The 24133-nt window shown below is 40.6% G+C and overlaps 1 protein-coding gene and 1 pseudogene across 1 annotated transcript; one reads left to right on the top strand and one right to left on the bottom strand.

Moving 5' to 3' along the window:
• Positions 1-3682: 3682 nt before the first annotated feature.
• Positions 3683-18546, bottom strand: LOC122985181 (peroxisomal succinyl-coenzyme A thioesterase-like). The gene is made up of 11 exons (XM_044355653.1): positions 18485-18546; positions 16776-16977; positions 15218-15317; positions 14934-15124; positions 12380-12549; positions 10507-10626; positions 9570-9652; positions 7990-8083; positions 7708-7788; positions 4746-4887; positions 3683-4636 (listed from the first exon to the last, which is right to left on the bottom strand). The coding sequence occupies exons 2-11, from the start codon at positions 16969-16971 to the stop codon at positions 4500-4502; spliced, it is 1314 nt and encodes a 437-aa protein (XP_044211588.1). The 5' UTR covers positions 16972-16977; positions 18485-18546; the 3' UTR covers positions 3683-4499.
• A 2687-nt stretch (positions 18547-21233) lies between these two features.
• Positions 21234-24133, top strand: LOC122985685 (annotated as a pseudogene).

Raw genomic sequence — 24133 nt, 5'->3', positions numbered from 1 at the left:
AAAAGCAGCTGTAACACATGTTTAACACTTTGATAGTGTGCATGTGTGAATCTTTACTGTAATACTGATGGCAGCTTTATAATGTTGATAATCACATCTGGACTTACTGAGCCTTTCTGCAGTTCCTCACAGCTGGGATTTGTCTCCATCGTCCCTCCCGTGATGTGTTGTACTTCTTCAGGTTTAACTCATCCAGAACCTCCTCTGACATCTGCAGCATGTAGGCCAGAGCTGAGCAGTGGATCTCAGAGAGTTTCTTCTCTGATCTGTTCTCTGACTTCAGGAACTCTTGGATCTCCTGATGCACTGAGCGGTCGTTCATCTCTATCAGACAGTGGAAGATGTTGATGCTTCTGTCAGGAGAGATATCCTCACTGTTCATCTCCTTCAGGTTGTTGATGGCTCTCTGGATGATTTCTGGACTATTCTCTGTCTGTCCCAGCAGGCCTCCTAAGAGACTCTGGTTGGACTCCAGAGAGAGGCCATGAAGGAAGCGCACAAACAGGTCCAGGTGGCCATTTTCACTTCTGAGAGATTTCTCCATGGCCCTCTTCAGGAAGTCATCCAGAGATGAGTAACTGTGTTTTTTTCCCAGGAAGTCCTTCAGTACCTTTGTGTTCTTGTTGGTGTAACAGTCGTACATGTAGACTGCAGCCAGAAACTCCTGAACGCTAAGATGAGCAAAGCAGTAGACTGTTTTCTGGAAGATCACACTCTCTCTTTTGAAGATCTCTGTAAATCTTTTCAATACTTTTCTGTTCTTGATTGAACCATAAATGACAGCAATGTGATTGGCTAAACAAACAAATGACACTTATGGCAGGAAATACAAAGTTTAATGGAGACAAAATGGAGGTCTCACCCACTTTTTCACAGCCTCTAAAAACTATTCAGATAAAACAATCCTAGAACTACTTTCCTCCTCTGATCTTAAGATTTGATATATTTGATACTGACATAGTCAAAACTCTTTTTTAACTAGGAAAAATTAAGCTAAATAGTTTGGTTTTAGGTATAAATAGCTTGACTCAACCAGTGAATACTGAACTGTGTTACTATTGAACATGCTGTATGTTTGTATTGTCATTTATCTTTCCTCGTAGGCTCAAGTGAAACATGTGTGCTGAGGTTCCTTGAGCTTCAAAGAAATCTCAGTATGAAATACTGTTGGTATTGCTTGAATTATTCCAACGATTAGTTCTTGACTCATCAATTAATTGTGTTGTCTATAAACTGTCAAAGCAAGAAAATACACCAATTTTAGTGTCATTTGCAGAAGCCCAAGGGAACTTCTTCAAATGTCTTGTTTCGTCCGAACAACAGTCCCAAACCCCGAAATATTCAATTCACACTGTTGTAACATGAAGAAAAGCAGCAAATCGGCATATTTGAGAAGAAGGAACCAACACATTTGTGGCATTTTTTCTTGTTAAACAATTATATAAAATTAAGATATTATTGCTGATTAATTTTCTGTTGATCAACTTTATCAATTTAACATTGTAGCTCCACCTCAAACCCTGCCCATATTACATTTGAAGTTTTTACTTGACTGTGAACTGAAAGGTGCAAAACTAAATATAAATGAAAGATGTTTTGTGATTTTGGAGACGTCTGTGTGCTGCGCCTCTGCCAACTGAAGCCATGACCATTGAACCTGCGTCTGCGATGAGAGTCTGAACAGGTTTTATTGCAATTTCATGCCAAATGAACACCAACATTGCACTGCACCGCCTCATCTGCATAAACAGCCTCAGCTGCGCCTCTCGTCCAAACGTCGGCTCACAGACGCAAAAAAAAAAAAAAGACTTGCGCCAGCAGAAAAATAGGCTCCATATCTTGTTTGAAGGAAAGGTTTAGCTGCGCTGACCTCTTGTGTGCTTTTATGCTTCAATACTTTAGTTGTTTAATGTCACTGGCACCACTTGGTTTCTTGTTCCAGAAACTTTTACATGTTGACTCCAGTATCTTTACCACAAGAAGTGTTGATGTTTTTATTATTTATGACCATATTTATGTGATACAGACATTCTGACTCCAGAAAAACATCAAAGTACAACAGCAGTGATCAATAAATGATCTTTGATAAACCAGCATTGTATAATATGAATTCACAGAAGATAGCACACCTCACCTTCTCCGTATCAATAAGAACTGTGTGTCAGGTTTCTCCATTTAACATCACTCCCTTTGACAATGTTTTGATTACAGTTGACTTGACTGACATATATTGATGGCACACTGACAAACTGATGACAGCTTCCTGAACAGATCTCTGTTTTGAGTAATTATTCGACCAAAAATGAATGCAATGTGAGTCAAATGTGATTTTCTGCGTTTCTATGTTTTTTTATCATTATAAAACCAGTGTTTGGTTTACCTCCCTTAAAAGAGACCCAAGCTCCCCTGTAAACAACAAAACTTTGAAATTATCTTCCCTTATCTTGAAGCATTTCCAATGCTGCAGTCAATTCAGGCATTTAAGAAATAATTGAAATCGGCTGACTATCTTTTGTCAATAATTTAAATGACATATTGGTCTGAACATGTGCAGGGTGTTTTCTGTGACTGTCTTCTGCTTTTGTGTAGTATTTTGTATGTCTATGTGTAAATTGTGTGTGGATTTGATGTCAGATAGATCAATGATCTGTAGCAACCGGGCTGTGAACTTGTACTGATGTTGGCCACCGGTCTGCAAAGATGTTATCAGACAAGAACGGACATGTACCGACTCTAACCCGCCGCCCTTCCTCCTGCCACTGTCAGCTATAAGTGAAAACCTCACTGCTCCTCCCGAACACAAACAGCCACAACAAGACACACAGTTGTTCTGCTGTATGACAGATTAGTTGTGAAGAAGAAAGCTCACGTTAATTTCACCAATGGTGAGTTATATTGTTGTATTTCTCTTTTTGTTACTGGTTGGAGAGGAGTGGCGCCTGGTTCCAGGAGTGTTTTCCCCACATTCTGTATTCCCATTTCAAAATGTGCTGTAAACAACATCCTCAGTGTTAGTGAATATAGAAACACAGTCTCTGTGTCATTGATAAGGAGCCAGTCAGAGTTGAGAATCAGAGCAGTATCAAATTCAAAACGCTTTTGCAGTTGAGAATAAAACATCGCGCCACAGTTACTGAATTTACCCAAAATTTACAGACATTTACCAAAAGTAAACTGATTTTTGTCAGTTTTCTCAGCAGATTTCTTTAACTTCCACCCAAAGTTATGCCTTAAGGTGTGTTCACACCAAACACGAAGCGACTTTTTTGTGCAGCAAAAAAAAAAAAATTGATTTATCTTCACTTTCGCTTCTCAGCCTAACTTAGTTGGAGCTAACAACGGAGTCACACACCTCCCTCAGATGCTGTCATCAATAATTAACATCTTAAATGTCGGTGAGTTTATATAATTTTAAAGTTAGACTGTATGTAGATATCTATGTGTATAAACAATAACGTCACTGCCGTATTTATGCCTTTAGATGACATTATTTGAGTGTTGATGGAGCAGCTACAGTGTTCACAAAGTACAGCTCTGATTGATCTGAACTCCATTCAGAAAAGAAGCATTTTAAAAGTTGTTTGTGGACAGAAATGACAGAGCAGGAATTCAGGCTTTTTACAAATCAGCATCATGATGTAGTTATTTTGGCATCCTTTTGATTCGTTTATTGCAGTTGAAAAACAGCAAAATCTAAGTTTATTTTGGGTTCATAGCGCTTTAAGGTCTGTACTTGTCGTCTGGGAAGTGCACAGCGAAACGAACAGAGACGAGTTGATAATGTATCTCTCAGTGTTAACAGATAAGTGTCGGTTTGACTGTTGTTAGCAGGAGGACTGAGCCGTCATGACAGCAGGCAGGCTGAGCTTCAGTAACATCACCACGTTGGCTCCTGTTAACCAGGTGGGGACTGGTCCGAGCCTGCTGCTGCTCGCTGGCTGTTTAGGGTGAAAAAACGCAAATGATCCTGCGGTCAAACCTGCTCGAGTAATGGAAGGTGAAAATTCACTTTGCATTTGTTGTGAACACCATTATTCACCTCCTGTTGGATGGATAGTAGAGATGGGAACGATCTGCGTATTAACAGAGCTTCATATCATTATGACGGTTTGAGGAGGATTGAAATACTGTATATAACACCATATCTATTAAATTTGGGTTTAATTACATTGCATGTAGGTCTTTTGCTGATGTCCATATTTGTTTTGTTTTCAGGCACTTCTGCATTATTAAGAGCCACGTCGGATATATTGGAGCTTTTTGAAAAGCTTCCAGTCATAATTCCAACGTGAACATTATCTAAAAGTTGGAAACTCATAATTACAATAACTTAGATATGCTGTTATATATAACGCCAGGAGAGTTTTATGTCAATCAAAGCTGTAGAAGTGTTCAAATTGTGAGTCATGCAATGTTGTCTATGAAAAATGTGAATGGGATATTAACTTTCTGGAGCCTGAAATAACTTTGCAACTCTATAATCATTAGTCGTCGCCTTGTCACAGGTGTGATAATGAGGTTGCAGCAGGATTTGTGCTGCTGTAGAGATTCTCTTGCAGGAAGGCCAGCATCTTCCTCCAGGCGTCTTCCTGAGCGCGAGCATGAGGCACCGCGTCTCCGCCCCACAGAGCCATGACTGCAAAGACAACAGGAAACAGAAACAGCACAAAACTCAAGTCCTGATTTTGGCACATTAACCTTGAATCATTCAGAAAGTTTCTGTTATTGTCCACAGCTGAACTTACACATTTGACCTTGGTCAACTGTCTTGAAGGAGCTGGCTCTGATGTGCGGCGTGTACGGAGGTTCAATCAGGTGACCGGCATTCGGGTACGAAAGGATGGTCAGCAGGTGGCTGTTCCCCGCCTGCTCCATCATCTCCTTCATCTGGAAAACAGGAAGTTCAAAACATTATCTCATATTTGTGACACGGCTTGGATATGATTTGTAAATGAATGTTTTGATGCTGTCGTCCCCAAACTGAATCTTTACAGAACACACTCAATTTCAACACTTCAGTTACTGTGAGATTCTAGATGACATGTTTGGAATTATAGAATTAAATCCAAACTGGTCTTTAATCTGGAAAACATCCATTGAGATGCAGAAACATCTACATTTATTAATAAAACTCGTGACAGGAGCACCACCCTCCTGAGATGACACACAGAACCACTTTTTATCAATCTCATGTCTGAAGTAGTGTGTTATGATGCAGGGATCTAATTCTCTGCTTTACATTGAAGCCACAGACAACGACATGCTGATAAATGCATATTTATTGAACTAAAGTGATGAACGAGGGAATAAATGAGGTATCAGTGCAAACAGATAAATGAATAATCAACCAGAATGAGTGTAATATGTACTGAATGGTGAATTATAAATTATGAATGACTGATGGTGAAATGTTCATGATAGTGTAATAACTGGAGAACTAGTTGAAGCTGAGGTAATTTAACCAACCAACTTCTCTGAGAAATTAACTGGAGAGTTCAATTCAAACGACACCAACACGACACAACCATAGTAGATGGACACGTTTGTTTTTTGTCTTCAGATGAACGAGTGACTCAACGGTCTCGCTGCTGGCGTCAGAGTAGAGAAAACAAGCTGTTCAGCGGCTGTGGGATTTCCCAGCGGAGGGTCCACCCGTGCAGGAGCCTTGAGACAAAGTTTTGTTTTAACGGTTTCTTCAAGTGATTCGCCAAATCACCGCAGGGTTTAATCGTTAGATGAAGCAGACATAACTGATCTGATGTGGTTGTCTCTGGTAACACAGCCTTGTCTTGATCTGTGGAGCGTTTTTTTTTTGGGTGGAGACGTATATTCTCCCTCGCAAAACAGAAAATCCTTTGTCTGAGAGAAAACACGTGATCTCTCTAAATTGATTACAAGACATTAAATTAGAATTAAATCTTAAACGTTTCACCACTGTCATTCACATTTAAACATAGACTGCATAGTTCAATACGTTACTCACTTTACTTACTTTGACCACTGGGTAGCACTGGTGATACATGCACTGTGTGATAATTTAATGTAAATATTTGTATCTCAGCTATACTTTATCACAGAGAATTCAGACTTAGACCATTTTGAACTGCATTACCATGCGTCTGGATTATCCTTATCTGAAGTCAAATGAAAGTGAAAAACAAAAGGGGGAGAATAGTAGTTGGTGTCTGTGTGTGTGTGTGTGTTTTCAGCTTAACATGCAATAAACCAATCAGAGTGTCATCTCCCATTCCCTATAAGAGCCAGATGCGCTTGCACCTTGGCGGATTGCTATTATGATGGCGCATCTTCTCTGCTAAGGAAGCGGATCTGCTCGTTGGTAAAGTGAAAGCGCACGATACATAACGCGCATACTGGCCCCTGCTGCTCCTAAACCCTCCCGTGGCCCCAGACCACCAGTTTAAGATCATGTTCATTAATTTGTTGCAAATTTATTTTCATTTGTTTTTTTGAAAAGGTTTATTTTTATAATTACAGCTTTGGTTTATTTAAAATCGTTTTGTTCAGTCATGGAGTAACAGGTCACCTGATGACTGTACTCTCAAAAATGTTAAAGAATATTTGTTAAATATTGTTAAAAAATGTGTTCATTAATTTTAATCATGTAAAGAATCATCAATGCAGTTATCAGGACTTGATCAGCTCTCCAAGGTTCTGATCCTGCTGCTGGCAGCAGCTAGAAGCTGTGCAGATTTATTTCCTTCGTTAGTTTAATCATTGTTTTCACCTCATTTATTTCCTCATGTCATCATGTACTGATGCTGCAGGAAAGATTAGACATTTTTATCTGTCATTACTGCGATAAGTTAATTCTGATAAATACTATGACTAAGCATTATGACATGTATTTTTTAAAATATGTTCATGTACACAATAATAATCTTTCACATTATAATCCTTTTATTTGTAATCTGTTGCATGTTTGTGCGCTGCTGCGCGTCCTGTGTCTGTAACAAGCAGAGTGTATGTTGTGCACCCGCCTGTGTAGGAGCATATTACTATAATGATAATGCACCTTAAAATAACAGTGAAACATTGCGCCATTGACATAAGACCAAGTTTTTGTTGGTCAATAGCGCAATCGCTCTCTGCTGCTTCAAGATAGCAATGCACCAACAATGTGCCTGACCACATCTCATTTTAAGACCAACATGCCCATGGGCGCACTGATGGGCACAAGTGCATTTGGAAAATGACAACTGCATAGGTCTTAAACTAACAAAGACACTGGCGTCGCGCTTGGCGCCGCTTTGCGCCAGGCGTAAGATATGGCCCCATATGTTTTGTTGAGATTTGTGTAAAAACACTTCATATTTTGGTTGCAAAGAACAGGCGTCAAAACTATCACAATACCAGTTTGTTCTATTCCAAATTACATCTATTAATCTGTGTTGTATTCCTATGGAACTCCAAAGCAATATGTGATTGCTGAAAGGTGTCACTTGGAAAAATACCATTTACAAAAAGGGAATTTATTTCTATAATGAAAACAGATTTCAGTAAACTACTATGAAAATAAAAATGAAATAGCTGAGTTTTAAAAGCTATTGAATAACTTCACAATTTATTGGTTCATTTACATACACACAATTATTTATTCTATAACTTCTGTCGTCCTGCTTCCTAATCTGACTTGAATCCTCTGCACCAGATTTGTTACTCAGGATGTTGTCATGAAAGTAAACTCACGTCCTGAGCAGACTCGGACGCCGGCCAGTTCTGATCATCCTCCGCTACGACCAACATCACAGGACACTGCAGTCGTCCCACCTGCTCAGAGATATTAAAAAGAAAAAAATATGCATAATAATACAAGCACACCAGAACAAGTTGTAAGAAACCTCCGCCCCAAAAAAGAAAACTATTTTGGATACACTGTGATGTGTTGCACTATCAAATAAACTGTCATCAAAAAGAGAGGATACTGATTGTAAAATAATAAAAAGAGACATTCTGTCTGATTGAACTCACGTCCACTTTGAGTTCAGGGTCGGTGGGGATGGGCAGCGGCAGATCTCGCCAGATCACCTGGTTCTCCTCGTTGAAGCGAGTCTTCTCAGCGTTACTGATTGGACAGAAAACAAACAAAAAAAAGAGACTCAAAAAACTTCAACTGACTCAGTTCTGACTCAACACATACTTGAATTATTGGCGACTCGGACAAACTAATCTGTTTGTGTCCTTACAGCATTTCCAGTGGAGCTAAAATATATAGTTTGTCCTGAGTGTGGTGCGATTTAATTAAATTTTATTTAGAATTAAAACATTTTCACTGCAACCTGACCCGGACTGCTTTTGAGTGATACATCACTGTCACATCACCTCAACTGTCATCTTTCAGCTGCCCGCAAGTCGTCACAGTTAATAAGATCGTTGTCAGATGTAGGAGCTCCTGCTGAAAAAGTAAGTGTTGATTTATTGATCAGAACTGCTTCTTACAACATGTTGTACGATCACATCGGAAATCAAATGCTGTTCTGAACGGCCACACTTAAAGATGGAGTGAAAAGCCGACCATCATGGGGGGAATAACGGAGCATATTGTCAGACAGTCTCTCCTGGAAAACATTACTAGTGTTTCACTCTCACATAAAAAGTGACAGAAATAGTTGTGCTAAGAATGAAGAAGAGCAGAGAGAGAAGTTCAAAACCTGACTCACCTCTGCACAGCTCAACAATCACTGCATGAAGTGGGTGTGAATGTCAGCCTGTTTGCGTCCAGGTTTAAGGACTCAGTTACACAATGAAAGTGTCACCTCTGTTCATGCACATATGTCTGGAGTTTTTGTATTAAAATATCATCATGTAATGCAGCCTTGATGGACTTCAGCCTTGTTGCCAGAATAAAATGTTGGCATTGTATGTTTCTGCAAACGACGGATACGTTGAATCTCTACGTTTCAATACGTTTAATATGTAGCGTATCAACATTTCAACAATACGTATTATATCAACATTTCAAAAGTGACGTAGTTCAGATGACATCTATATGAGCTGACTGTATTTGGAGGAGGAAGAGTTGGTGGATGGTTAGGAAAACAGACGGAAGACTGTTGGAAAACCATCAAAACAGCAGAGAGCAGTGTTCGAGACCACCTGGAGACTACTGCCTGCTTCCCGTTTCAACTGACAAAAGTGGGTATTTTAGCGAGACGTTGGGACATTTGCAGCCGGTTTTTTTGTATTTTAACTCAAACCATGATCCCTAACCAAGTGGTTTTTGTGCCTAAACCCTACCAGACCTTAACCACAGCATTGTTACATCATAAAACATAATTATTGAACTGATAAAGGCCAACATTGAAATGTAGACTTTTAACATATCTGCAGTTTGCAGCAACGTACAATGCCAGCGTTTTATTCTGGCAATAGGGATGTGGACTTTTGATGCAGTGGACCTCAAAGACTTGTGTATGAGTACTACTGCGCTAGAGGAAACATCATGGGGTCATTCAAATTTAAAGTTAATTCTCTGGGGAGCAGGAATGATATCTGTAGTTGTTGAGCTGTTGAACATAAATGACAAAGTAACTGACAACAGATCAACTTACCTTCTACAGTATTCCAGCATTTCTTCCACAGATCCATCGACTGGCTGCACATGAGTCCCATTAATGCACACCACACTGCTGAGCTGAGAGACCACACACACACACACACACACACACACACACACTTTACATATACAAGTGTTTACAGAGAACAGAAAAACTACACAAAATGACAAACAGCAATGTGTAAAATACAATTATTTGTAATGCAGCAGCGCGACTCCTCTCTTCACTGGTTACCAGTCAAATACAGAATAGATTTTAGGAATCTTTTATTTGTTTTTAAAGCACTGCATGGACTGGCTCCAGCTTTTCATTTCATTCTTCAGCCTTCATCCCCTCAGATCTGCTGACCAATCACTGTTCGTCATTCAGTGCTCCCAGTTAAAATCCAGAGGTGATTGGGTATTTTCCACTAATAATCACCATGAAGACATGATTGCTCACACTTTTTATTTATTGATCTTTAGCCCCTCTATTTATTATATGTTCTCTTTGCACTGCTGTTGTCTTCTTAGGATTTAGATCCTATATTTATTTATTTTATTCCAAACTTGTATTAATTTTCCCCTTGATTCGTATGTGTTTTTATTTGGTTGTATTTCTCTCTAAAGCACTTTGGTCAAGTTTTGTTGTTTTCAAATGTGCTCTATAGATAAACTGACTTGACTTGACTTAGCTTAGAGCTTCAGGAGCAGGCATAAAACTGAGCAGAAACACCACAAAGGGACACATCAAAATTATAACAATTACATTTCAGGCTGAGATTACTTCATTTAAATGGAGTTCAACTTTGACATGAAAATTCACAACACTGACCAGCTGTGAATGTGAATATCTTCTGGTTTCTTTGACAAATTACTAGTCAAAGCACAGTTTTTCTGTCTAGGAGGGGATCTTTGAACAAGTGGAGCCGCATGAAGATCATGAATTTTACCTTTATAACCTCGGAGTAAACGGCCATTTTGAGTGTGAAACTGGCACCGAGGGAAAGGCCCACCATGCCGATCCTGCTGCCGAGGACCTGAGGATGCTGCTGCAGGACTCGGAAAGCTGTCTGCAGCAAGAAAACACAACAAATTATAAGTTTTGATTGCATGGATTCTCATACTTCACACCATTAGTATTTATATTAACATTCCAATCAAGCTTGCCCGCACTATTGTAGAGGGTAAAACACTGGACATGTTTCTGCATTTCAGATGGTCACAGCTGGTTTGTAGTTCAGTCTGTTTATCAGACATTCATGTTAGATTTCACAAAACAGTTTTTATTAGCCCCACATTTCCATAAACCAGCTCTTATCATGTCTTGGCAGTCGGTCGTTTAATGTGAAGCAGGCTGCTATAATCTGGATGTGAACTTTGACTCTCGGCTTTCCTCAGGTGAGTGTCAGGTGACTTAAGTTTTGCAATAACGTTTCCTTGCTTTAGACGATGGGTTAATTTTTCAAGTGTGTCTTAAAACAACAGTCAGGAGCCCACATGAACAATGAAACATGTTTTTCTTGCTGTAATCATTCCTCCTGTTCATACTGACCGTTAGAAGATCCCTTCATAATGCACTTACAATGGAAGTGATGGGGGACAAAATCCACAGTCCTCCTTCTGTGCAAAAATGTATTTAAAAGTTTATCTGAAGCTAATATGAAGCTACAGCGTCCAAATGAGTCAAATCAAGTAGATATGAATCTGAAATATAACAGAGATGATGGATAATGTAATAAAATAAGTCCAGACCAAACATTACATCATAGCTGTCCAGTTAAACTGTATGGTTACTAAGAGTTGATCCACACCCTCAAACCAATCAGAATCCAGACTTCTTCAGTAGCTATGGTATAAGACTTTTTAATGTCTTGTAAGGCATTTTCCCCAGGATCCTCAGGATTTCATGTAACTGTGAGAGGATAAATGTGGGCGCACATTTGTCCATGTTAAAATGTATGTTGTTTGCATGTTGCATGTATCTGTGAGACATTTTCATGTGCAGGCCGTGACAAGAAGTTTTCCTCCAGGGCGTAAAAAATTTCTGTCTCTAATAATGTAAGCTAACCCGACTCATAACTCATCTCTTATCTTACCAAGTACCATCAGTCAGAGAAAGAACTTTGTGTGCTGCTATGAATATTGAAATCAAACTGTTTGAACAAAGTCAAAGTCAATATGAGCATTAGTTAGTCATTAGCTCAGGGCAACAAACGGTTTCGCAAAACAGCAAAACAGAGCTGAAATGAACTCTAAAATACGTTTTTCTTGCTGTAATCATTCCTCCTGTTCATGATTACAGTGAGGAAAACCTCTTTCACTGTTCATATGGACACCTGACTGTTTGAAGAAACACTGGAAAACCATGAACCGTTCTTTAAGTTTAATGTAGTTGTTCGATGTCGTTTTCTCTTTCAGATTCTGTACATTTTTCTTGAATCTTGACTTTCTTGAATCTTAAAACACAAATGATGGATGAGAGACTGTTGCAATGTTTTAATGTTTAAGCTTCATACACCTCAAAGGATCGGGGAATGAAATAAAAATGAACACTCTGCCTCGGCAGAAACTTACAGACTCACATTTATCACATGGACAAAAACACGACTCCAATGGGACAATGTTCATGTTGCTCTGTGTCTGCTGTCTGCTAGCATGTTAGCTACAAAAACTCTATAAGGTGATAATATGTCAGAGCTGTGCGTCTGTCAGCTTGTTATTGAGCTTTTTACAAAATCTTATTTTGGTGTATTTTTTGGACGGAACATTGAATTAATGTTTTGTATAGTAGAATATGTCATTTGGGACATTTGTCAGATTTACCTCAAAGTACTGGTTGTCCACCATCTTTCCAGTTTCCAAGGCGATTTTAGGAGTCAGGTAGTCGAGGGTCAGGGAGGCAAAGCCATGAGAGGCCAGCAGCGCCGCACGGTACTCCAACAAATGCCCTTCACCCCCCCACAGGTCCAGAAGGCCGGGGAAAGGTCCAGGTCCTTCAGATGAGTCAAACACCAAAAACAGTTTACAAACCTGCATGGCTGGACCTATTACTAAGTGTTACTCATGGAAATGATAAAAGTCAATGATTAAAGTTAATAAATTTAATGGTTCAAGTGTCCTCTTTAATTTAAGCCATCAGCTATCATTATCATTTAAGTCATCATCTATCCATTATCTATCTAACATTATCTATGGAGCTGTGATGTTCACATCTGGTGTTATAAAGCATTTAACAGAACAATACAAGTTTAGGCAGAAATAGGCCCAGTTTGGCCTCTGCCTCTAAAGGGCTAACTTTAATAACTTACTCATTACATCTCCTTTCCAGGAGCACTATTAAAGTACATGATTGGTGTGTATAAAGGGGGCATAAAATAATAGGCTTCTGCATTTTAAAAAATAAGCCAGTGTTTAATTCATTTTTTTATTTCATTGCAGGTCCATCAAACACCTCTACCCCTGCTGCAAAATGGGGTCATGTCATCCAAGAAGATGATAATGCTGGTAAGTTATGCCTTTTAGTTAAACCTATAGCAATAGCTACATTTCACACTTGCTATAGTGCACTGTTCATTGCTCATAAATAAAATCTGTCATGTGTGTAACACCTGTTTCTAAGGACTGAGCAACATTATGAAGCCATCTCCAAAGGTGCTGGTGTTGAACATCCATCTTATCTAAAGTCACTTTTTAAGAGCAGATGGCATCAACCTCTTACAGATTGTCTTGCATTATAAGATCCTCCAGATTTAGAGCAGTGCCTACCACCACACCTGGCTCTCCAGTTTTTACTCCTCCAATGGATCCAGCTGACAGGCCATCAGTCAGTCAATTTGTCCAGTTTGAATCATTTTAAGATGACCCACTGTGAGTAACAACCAACATGTACGCACTGTAAGTTACTGAATATGTCCCTAAAAATCCTGGAAAATGATTTCTGTACATGATTAATTTTGCTTGTTCTACTTCAAATGTTTGATGGTGAAATGATTGAAATGAAACACAAAATAGAGGTTTTCAAAGAATTCAACAGTTTTTTTTCTAAATAACATTAGGTGGTATATTGTAGACAAAACATGCATCTCGCTGCAAATAAGTATGTTAGAGAATGTGTGTTTTAAAGTACATTTTTAAAGACATGTCCTTCCTTTATAAAGACCTTTAAACCAAAAACTAGTTCCTACAAGCTAGTGAATTTTAGCAGGTGCTGGTCTCACCAACAGGAACTGGCCGCTGGTAATTATAGGTAATGACAGTTATGAAAATCATTGTTTATACATGTATGTTTGACAGGCAAGCAAGCTTCACCCATGCTCCAGGGAATTATTATGCTTATGTCTTCATCGGGAGAACAGTATATACCTTGTGGTTTCTGTTTAATTAAAGAATAAAATCCTTACCTGCATACCATATTATTGTGCAATTATAGATATACTATGTTTGTTATTACATTGCTGTATTATTTGTTCCATCCTCGGATGACAATACAAGCCTTCCATTTCTGTGCACTTGAGAGAGGTAAGTTTGCCCATTATGAGCTGCTGCAGTGCTGAACCAACATGGCTGCTAGGAGCTAATTTTCAAAAGTACAGACCCATTTCTCAACTTGTTCTTATTCAAATTCATACAATGAAGCAGAAGACATAAGCATAATAATTCCCTGGAGTATGGGTGAAGCTTGCCTGTCTGCCAAACACACATGCATAAAAAAATGATTTTCATAACCGCCATGAGCAATTGGCAAAAACATTTGTACTTCATCCTTATACATATGTACTGATTCATACGAGGAAGTTACACCATAAGTTCCAGGAAATTACATGGTAAACATCGGGCAGTTACAATCTAAATCCTCAATTGTTACTCCCTTGTTCCTTGTCTTGTTTTCTTCTGCTGTACCTACATTTAAGTACCAGTAAGAACTGGTTTTATATGAATGGATTCATACGAGGAAGTTACACCGTAAAACACGGACTGTATTATAAAGTGTTTTTATTTGTATTGTCCAATATCAAAAGTAACAGATTTGCAATACGACATCCTCTGTCCTTAGACCCTCCATTCAAATAAAGAACAACTCCCTAAAAAAAGAGGGAAAAAAATGGAAGAAAGCTCAGAAAGAGTAACAGAGGAGCGATAGATGTTGTGTGTACAGAAATGACCAAGAGAGCAAAGTTGCAGAAATACAGCATGAACAAACAGGATGACAAAAGTATCATAACCACATTTTCAGACTACACCTCCACGCCTCCTGCTAGCCCTTCCTAACATCTCATCTCACTTCTGCTGCAGCGCTGAACTCACTCTGATGTCACTGGTCTGTGTTGCTCAGACCGTCAGACCTGAAACCTCCCTCCAGACTCTCCTTTAGTCCTACCTGAGGGCAGGAAGAGGGTCGCAGTGAGTCCACCCTCTGTGATCGGGATCCTGCGGACGCCGGGCGCCATGTACCAGCGCTCCACCAACTCGCTGGCCAGCGGCACCTGAGTTATGAAGCCTTCAGTTGGGTGACCCTGGTACACCGAGATCCTGATCTCCATGGGAGTCTGGACGTTCATCTTCCTCATCCTGAGGGATGATGGGTAAGAGTCAGCTCTGATACTGATAATTGATTCTGTATTTATTGGGATCATCTGAACAGCTCTGGTCCAGTTGGCTTACCTGAGCCCAGGTTTGCTGCCTGGAACTGGTCTGAGGCTCCACAGCAGACCCATCGGTTCAACCCCAGAATATGTCCCACCCAGACTGAGATCCTCTGAAACTATGAGGGTACAAACAACTATTAGATTCTTCTAAATTTGAACTTAAATGATCAGTTTTAATCTGTATTGCTTGTGTCTAGGTTAAACATTTCAAAAAATGAACATCTTTCTCCAAATTCCCAGTTTTTGTTGTGAATGAACTTGATGATTTGGGTTGGTGCTCAGTATGATATAATACTGACAGTCCACTAGACCACTGGTTCCCAACCTGGGGGTCCCAACCGCCACGAGGGGGCAACAAAGTTTTACAGGGGGTCATCTTGATTTTAAGGGGTGTAAGACAACGTTTCTTAGCATTTCATTAATTTCTGTGAGGAAACAATGAAATGTAATTGTTATTTTTAAAGTTTAGATTGTTAATTAATCTATAAACTTCAAAAACTCTTAAGGTAAAGACATGAAGACAAGCTATATTCACAGAACCTTCACTCTCTGCTAAACAGCCTTGTCCTGCATTAGAAAAGTAAACAGTTTAAACAACCGAAGAGCTAATACAAAAATGGCCAAGTGTCAGGGAGAAGAAGAAAATAAGAAAATAATACAGACAGAAAATTGTGTAAAAAGTTCCTAAAAACACAAGTAAAACTCTTTTATAAAAAGTTCTAAAAATACATGGAAAACTCTTTTCTGATGAACTGAAATATTTACAGGAAATAATCTGCTCAAAATTCATCCAAATTACTAGTTTTACACAAACTTCCTGCAATTATTGCGTACACTACTAATTAATGTACAGTTGTTCTGTACTGCTATTGTTATGCTTTGAATATAATATGCAATATCAATAACATATGTCACTTCATCGGGAGTCATCAGGTTACTCAGTAAGGGTCCCTTAAAGGACCAGTATGTAGAATTTAATGGCATCTAGCAGAACGGACCTGGCAGAAATGGAATATAATATTCATAAGTATGTTTTAATTAGTGTATAATCATCTGAAAATAAGAATAATTGTGTTTTTATTACCTTTGAATGAGCCCTTTATATCTACCTAGAGATCGGGCCCTCTTTCATGGGGCTGCCATGTTGCACCATGTTTCTACAGTAGCCCAGAACGGACAAATCAAACACTGGCTATAGACAGGGCGTTTCACAAGTTTTGTGGCAACTACAGGTTCACCTACACATTTGGTAGGGAAAGGTGAGGGTATTCAGTTGGTTGCAATCTGCAATCCCACCCTAGATGGCACTAAATCCTACACACTGGACCTTTAAGGAAAGGTGGGGAACCACTGCACTAGACCATCTCAGTCTACAGCTGAACATTATTTTAAATAACATCTTAAAGGATAATACCATACTACTGCGAAAGAAAGAGACTAAACAATTGGCAAATGTTAGAAAACCGGGACATTTTAAATTGCTTTTTGAATTTCTGCAAACCTATTGTACAAAGGTCTAAATATAAAAAATTAAAAACCCTGTATTTTCCAGGTCTAGATTTTGGACCATGTACCATTCACTGTCCCGGTGGCGTTGGTGATGTAGTGAGCGAACGCCTCCCATGTGTGTCCATCTTCACACTGGTGCAGAGCGTGGACCGTGAGTTGGGAACCAGGAGGGGCATTCTGGACCAGGACGGTGAACTTCTCATCCACAAGTCCTCTGGACGGCTGGACCGACAGCTTCACACAACACTGTTCCCTGTCCATTCTGAGCTGAGCACAAACAAGTCTTTATTAGTCTTTATTAGTCGTTATTAAACAAGGATCATGCACAAAAAAAAAAATCTCAAATGAGAAGAAAGGATTTATGCCAGACTTAGCTATTAGCTAATTTCCATCTGCGGTTCCTGGGCAGGTACACAGAACAATTACCAGATAATAAAAATGTTCATTTACATGTAACACCATTGCATAGTCTGTACTACACTAACAATTCTACAGACAATATAAATACCAGCACATTCATCCAGTACAATTATAGAATTACAAATTATTACAGTTTAAAATCTGAATCACTGTAAAATTAATGTTGTCATGACTGGTTGTTTAATATCCATTTTTTGCATTACAGGAAAAAGAATGAAAGTCTGAAAGTTTTAAGCTCAGCTGGAAGCATATTCCAATATTTGATGGCCGTAAATAAAAAAAACGGATTGTGCAGAGGCAGTCCACTGCAGGGGGATGTTTAAGTCTGAGTTTAGAGCAGATCCAGAGGTTCTGCTCATCTGCTCAGAGCGGAGCTGAAAAAAGCTGTTAAATGGTGGAAAAGCAGCACCATGAATTATCTTGAATGCCAATCAAACTTCTGAAAACAGAATGAGATTTTCAAAACTTAAGAGACTTTATTTGGACAATATGTTACAATTATATATAAATACAATGTGTCAGTGACATTAACATTAGCTGTAGCTCATGTTCACACTGAGTTTGGAAACACTACATATACTCGCTTACTTACATTGTTAATACATCAACAATGAACTGAGGAGCTGCTCACAGTGAGACAGATTAATAAATGGTAGTGAAACAGGTAGTGAAACAGTTCCCAGAAAACAAAAAATAATTATTGAATGTTTGAAGACATTTTTCTGTCTTTCTGTTAGGTTTAACTGGCGGCAGCACTCTGAAGTTGCACATATTGCATCCTTTCCTGCTTAGTATGAAATGAAGTAGTTTAACTTTCTTGTTATAAATGCCAAATACTATTAAGAATATACTAAATAGTTATAGTATGTAGTGTGAAAGTAGGACACTGTGTGTGTGAACAAGTAAATTGTGCCTTTTCCACCTGTAACCATATTAACTGTACAGAAGATGGCCATAGCTGTAGCCTCAAAATACCTATAAGACAAATTTAAAGTTTGTGACAAAAATGAGAATGTCACTGACGAAAACTATATCAGCTTTAGTTTTTGTTGAGTAAAACTAAAAACAATCAAATGACTCAATGTTGACTAAAAGTAACGTACGTTATTGAAAGACTAAGACTAAATCAAAATTAGGTGCCGAAATCAATACAGGTTAACTGTCTACAACATAACCACAGAGGAATCTCTGGTATGTGTGCATATTGGAGGACAAACATACTGTACCTAAAAACACCTTCTAACTATATTAATCTTCTCAATCTCTTCACAAACCCCCAAATATAATTAATCAATTAATTTCATGTCCCATTTTCCCTTAAATTGCATATTTATTCTTTCAGTGACTTACTTACTGTATAAGCAGACTGAGAGCAGATGCAGAACTCACTGCTGTTGTCTTCAGGTTTGGTGTCAGTCAGCTGGATTCATGTGAATAAAATACAAAAGTCCTGATTATGTAACCTTTTCATGATGTTCAGCCTCACAGTGTGAGACTCCTCCCACAGCTGGCATCAGTCTGTCTGGACGCAACAGAGCAACAGAGAAACTGCAGATTCAGACTGAGGTGTTTAGAAACTAGGGGATTATATGGACACACGTACGTGCGCAGAACTGACTACTGCAGATATTCTGATATTTGACCGCAAGTGGCAAAACTGAAAACTCACTGGAATAATCCTGGTGACATGACACAAAAAATATTTGATTCTCTAAACTCAGTTCGAACTTTTATTTAATAAAAACGTCCACACAGACTTGATGAAGCTCAGGACGCATCCTGAGGACAGCCGCAATACTTCAAACGATTTTATTGTTAAACTTTATTTATTGTTAACAGCTTTCCAGTGTGATGTTCAGAAAGTGCACAACATTAATCACCGCAGATCCTGACCGATCCTGTTGCCGTGTTGGAAGATTAAAATAATTAATAAAGTTTCCTCTGCTGTGCCAACCGCGCTTAAAATGATGCACAGCCGCTCTCTCGAATCAGAGACTGTATATGAAACACACATATCATTCCTGCTGCTGTGTGATGACTACAGCTGTTTAATAAACATGGAAAAGATCCGAGATTCTACAAGTTATTGTGGGAAACTCACTCATCCAACAGAATGTATTTCTGGACTCAACACTTGATACCAGCCGTCGACGGTAATGCACCATTTCTTAGTTTGCAAACCACCAATACAACTCACGAAGGGGAAGATTTTTTTTTAAATTAATTTTTGGTCAACTTTTGTTGGAGCCATTTGTATCTATGTGTGTGTTGAGGTCATTCCCTGGTTACCACAGTAGGTGGCGTATTGGACAGCAGCATACGGAAATGCATATGTAGAAGAAGAGGCGATTACTCCTCAGGTGTGCTGCTTATCAGGAGAAGCACACAGTTGGTTTTTACCGCCGTTTAGAGGCTAATCTTTAAGCCTTTTTTGTTTGTTTTCATGCAAGTTATAGATGTAAGTGTGTGTATAGCAAATGCTTTATTGGTACACGGTGGTAAATAAATACATCTTAAGCGCAAGTCTGCAGATGTTTGATTTACTACGTGGAGCCGCCGCATGACGACGTGTCAATCACATATCTCGGTAACAGCCCCTCACTGTGGCGAAATCAAGTCACTACAACTTTATTTACAGCACAGTAATATTACAAGACAAACAACAGTATAGGGTATACTGGGGAGAAATATAATGGAATAAACTGATCACAAACACAAACAGAAATAAAATTATATACTAAAAAAGATAACAGAAATCGATAAAGAAAAAATAATAAATATAACTTAAACAAGTGAATAAGATGTTGCGAACCAACTGAAATCTGAAAATTTTGTTTGCAATGTTTCTGAAGAGATGAGATGTCTTTTAAAGCTTTTTTGTTTTGGGACTCTACTGACAGAATCACAGAATGTCTGAAGTTCAACATAAAACAAGTTTGTTTGGAAGAAACTGAAGAAATCTGACTTTGTGAATATGATGTTTGTCCAAAAGATACAGCAGTTTTATCAAGTTATTAACTTCACTGTTGTTGGACTCCACAGTCAAAAATAAGCCAATACGTTGTTTAACAGGTAGCTTATGAGTCTCACAGGTTAATAAAAAAATCTGAATCCAAAAGTTACTTGAATGAGTATGGACATGAATATAAATGAGAAAAGGACTCAACATGTTTTTTGCAGAAGGAACATAAAGAGGAATCATCAGGTCCAACATTGTGAATGAATTTGTTGCAGGGATAATATTATGGATTATAGTTTTTTAAAAAGTAAATACATAAAACCAATAAAACACACTTATGAATATGAAACTCAGCTCAGATAATTGATGATGTAAGCTTGTTTCTCATTCTTTCTGTTGTAACTTAAAAACCCAAACAGAACATGTTTATACAGAAAAGTAAAAATCAGCCATAAATGTCACGTTAATAAACTTAGAAACCTCTTCCCACAGTATTTTATCAACAAAGCCAAAATAATAAATGAAGCACAGTTTCAGGATGTGCAGAACAATACACACAATATACATTAATATGTGTAATATGAAATGTTTTGCATGATAGAATTTGTGTATAAGCTTAAAGGACACCTCCTTCATCTTATTAGTAGTGAGATATTAACCTTCTGCCATGAATATCAAAATTATTCTAGTATTTAGTGGCACATAGAATAGAAATAATCTCTTGTTGAAATAAGGAACATATAGAAGTGGAACAACTGTAATACTTATATGGAAAGTAACATACTAACAAAAAGGGGAAGTGACATAAGTGGCCGTGACCAGCCAGGTAAAAGTGACTACGCGGGGCTAGGCAGGTAAAAATGAGGTGAAGGCGAGACTAACCCTTCTACACATAATTCCTCCTGACACACCTCACAGAAAGGAAGGGCATGGGAAACTCCACCTGCAACATTTTAAAAGTTCATCTAAATGAAGTTTATAGACTTATAAACAAAGTTCGGGAACCAAAGACCACGCCTTGTACGCAACCCATTTCCGCACCACAGGGTATTTAAGCACACCATATCTGCTCCTCTTCCCTTTGTCTCAGCTTGCAAGCACCCTGTGACACACCAGCATAAACTTAAAACTTCTTACTCACATCATGGACCTCGAACTGCTCCTCAACGCTTCGGACGAGGACTTGTTCGAAGTCCCAGAGTCCCCCAGCGTCCGATCGTTCCGGCAGCCTCGCCTGCGCTCCTCGGTTTCCCTCATCCCGGCCTCTCGGCCCCCATCCTCCGTCGACGACGGTATCGTCGAGCCCTCGATACCCAACCTGTTCCTCCTCTTTCTTCTTTTCACCCTCCCTGTCTCCTCCCCTACCCCCCGGCTCCCCACGACCCACACTCTAGCATTACCCGTACTACAGCACCTGCACCTCCTTATCCTACAGCCTTACACACGGCCAGCCTCGGCCTTTTCCTGGCTCCCACACCTCCATCCAGCATCTACACCCTGGCCACCGCCCAGCCACCAGTGCACCCCCTAGCATCCGCCCGGCCCTCCCCCGCGTCTCCCACCCTCAGGCAGCAGATCCTAACCGGTAATTACATTGATCTCACTCAACTCATTCACCCTACATCAATTAATCCTCACATCCCCAGGGAACTGCTCACCTCATTCGGCCCCTTGGAACTTAAACAGCCACTTCCTGCTCGCTCCAAGGACCTAACAGTCGCCGAGTTCGCTTTTGCGTTCTCATCGTATAGAGACATAATTTGTTCAGCCTTCCCTGACCGCAGGTCCGAGCTCGATGATTACTTGTCATTAATTCTCGACCTGGCCTTGCGTTTCGGCGGCAACGGTTTCTATACCTATCATATCCTCTTCGCCTCCCAAGCCGCTGGTCGCCTCCAACAGTTCAACCAGGGCACGTACTGGGGAACACTGGACCACGAGCTATACTTCCGAGTTTTCGCAGCTCGCGCTTCTCTGCACTGCGAAACGTGCGGCGCCCCTTCCCATCCCGCCGCAGCATGCACCCTCTCCGCCCCCCTGCCCCGCGCCTCGGTAACAGACAAGCGAAGCCCAGCCATGCCACACTACTTGCCATCGGCGGCTCCCCCACCATCCATCACCCCCAAACCTGCCTTAGATCACCCGTCCATCCTCGGCCCCCTCCCCAAAGGCACGGACAGGAGAGGGAGACCTGTCCTCTACCAGGGAGGATGGATGATCTGCAATAACTTCAACGACCTCAGTTGCAGCTCCTCCAGCTGCAAATTCCTCCACACTTGTTCATTCTGCAGGGGAGCCCACACCAGAGCCGCATGCCCACACAACCCGACAAAGCAACAGCTGTGTAAGCATCTCAATACCCCCGTTAACATCAACGCCCTAGCCACCGCCCTACAAAACCATCCAGACACCCAGTTCGTCAACTTCCTCATTCAGGGCTTCACCTACGGTTTCCATCCGGGTCTGCAGGCCACGCCTGAGTCCACTCACATATGCAACAACTTGCAATCAGCCCTGTCTGAACCCACCACAGTTGACAGACTACTGCAAAAAGAAGTTGATGACGCCTTCATGATTGGCCCTTTCTCCAGCCCCCCTTTCCCGTCTTTCAGAGTCAGCCCAATCGGAGTGGCAACCAGGAAGTACTCTGGGAAAAAGAGGCTCATCATCGACCTCTCGTCCCCCCACGGTTCCATTGTTCCAAGCATTAACAGCCTGATTCCCAGCCTGGACTTTTCCATGCAATACGCCACCATAGACCACACCATTTCCCTCATCCGCCTCGCGGGCCAGGGAGCATGGTTGTCCAAGGCGGACATCACAAGTGCTTTCAAAGTCCTCCCCATCCACCCCGACTACTGGCACCTCTTCGGGGTCTCCTGGAAGGGCGCATACTATTTTGCCGTGCGTCTAACCTTCGGCTACAAGAGCAGCCCAAAAATTTTCGACTCATTGTCCGAAGCCCTCTGCTGGATTCTTTCCAACAATTATAAACTCCCGTACGTCATCCTCCTACTTGACGACTTCCTCACGGTCACGCCCCCGTCTTCGCCCCCGTCATACGGTCTCACCACAATGATTTCCACATTCACTGATCTCGGCGTTCCCCTGTCTCCAGAGAAAACAGAAGGCCCAAGCACTTCCTTGGAATTCCTTGGCATCACCCTCAACTCCATTACACTCCAAGCATCTCTGCCTACTGAGAAACTCCACCGCATTTCTCTACTCATTCAAAACTTTCTCACGGCCAACACATGCACCAAACGTCAATTACTCTCTCTGCTGGGCCATTTCAACTACGCCACCCGCATCATCCCTCAGGGCCGATCTTTCTTGTCACACCTTCTCTCCATAGCCACCGCCGTCCCATCCATCCACAACCACGTCACGCTAGACAGCGCGTGCAAGATGGAACTAAAAATGTGGCACCAGTTCCTCTCTTCCTGGAACGGCATCTCCATCTTTTATGACATCCACGTTACAGACGCCAATGACATCCAGCTATACACCAACGCCGCCCCTTCAGTCGGCTTCAGTGGTTACTACGGCGGCAGATGGTTCTCTGCCGAATGGCCACCCGACTTCTCTTCCCTGGCCCCTTCCTCCACCATTTCGGAAATGTACCCGATTGTCATCGCTGCCATTCCTTGGGGGCACGATGGTCCAAAAAGACCATTGCCATCCACTCTGACAACAGCGCCGTCGTCGACATCCTCAACAAAGGCCGGTCACACAATCTGGACATCATGCAGTTTGTGCGCAAGCTCACATTGGTTTCAGCCCAGCACCAGTTCATCATCCGAGCACTCCACATTCCAGGCCACAAAAACGCAATCGCTGATTCACTCTCTCGTTTCATGTTTCAGAAATTCAGACAACTAGCTCCAGCCTCCAACCCTCTTCCAACTCCAGTCCCACCGTTTTCAGCCACAATCTACAACTGAACCCGCAACTGGAACAACTGGTCACCACTTCACGGGACAACATCATCAACAGCGTCGCCCCTCGAACACTACCTCCATACCTCACCGGCTGGAATTCCTT

The sequence above is a fragment of the Thunnus albacares genome, chromosome 7 (assembly GCF_914725855.1).
Source record: "Thunnus albacares chromosome 7, fThuAlb1.1, whole genome shotgun sequence".
Taxonomy (NCBI): domain Eukaryota; kingdom Metazoa; phylum Chordata; class Actinopteri; order Scombriformes; family Scombridae; genus Thunnus; species Thunnus albacares.
Note: the sequence above shows the minus strand (reverse complement) of the source record. Positions and strands in the feature narration are given on the sequence as shown.

Excerpts from the sequence above, each read along its gene's own strand:
- LOC122985181 (XM_044355653.1), bottom strand. The coding sequence starts at position 16,971 with ATGGACAGGGAACAGTGTTGTGTGAAGCTGTCGGTCCAGCCGTCCAGA. Across the intron at positions 9,653-10,506 it reads TTTACTCCGAGGTTATAAAG|CTCAGCAGTGTGGTGTGCAT; the intron begins GTAAAATTCATG and ends GTGGTCTCTCAG. Across the intron at positions 8,084-9,569 it reads ATGCTGGAATACTGTAGAAG|TAACGCTGAGAAGACTCGCT; the intron begins GTAAGTTGATCT and ends CTGTCCAATCAG.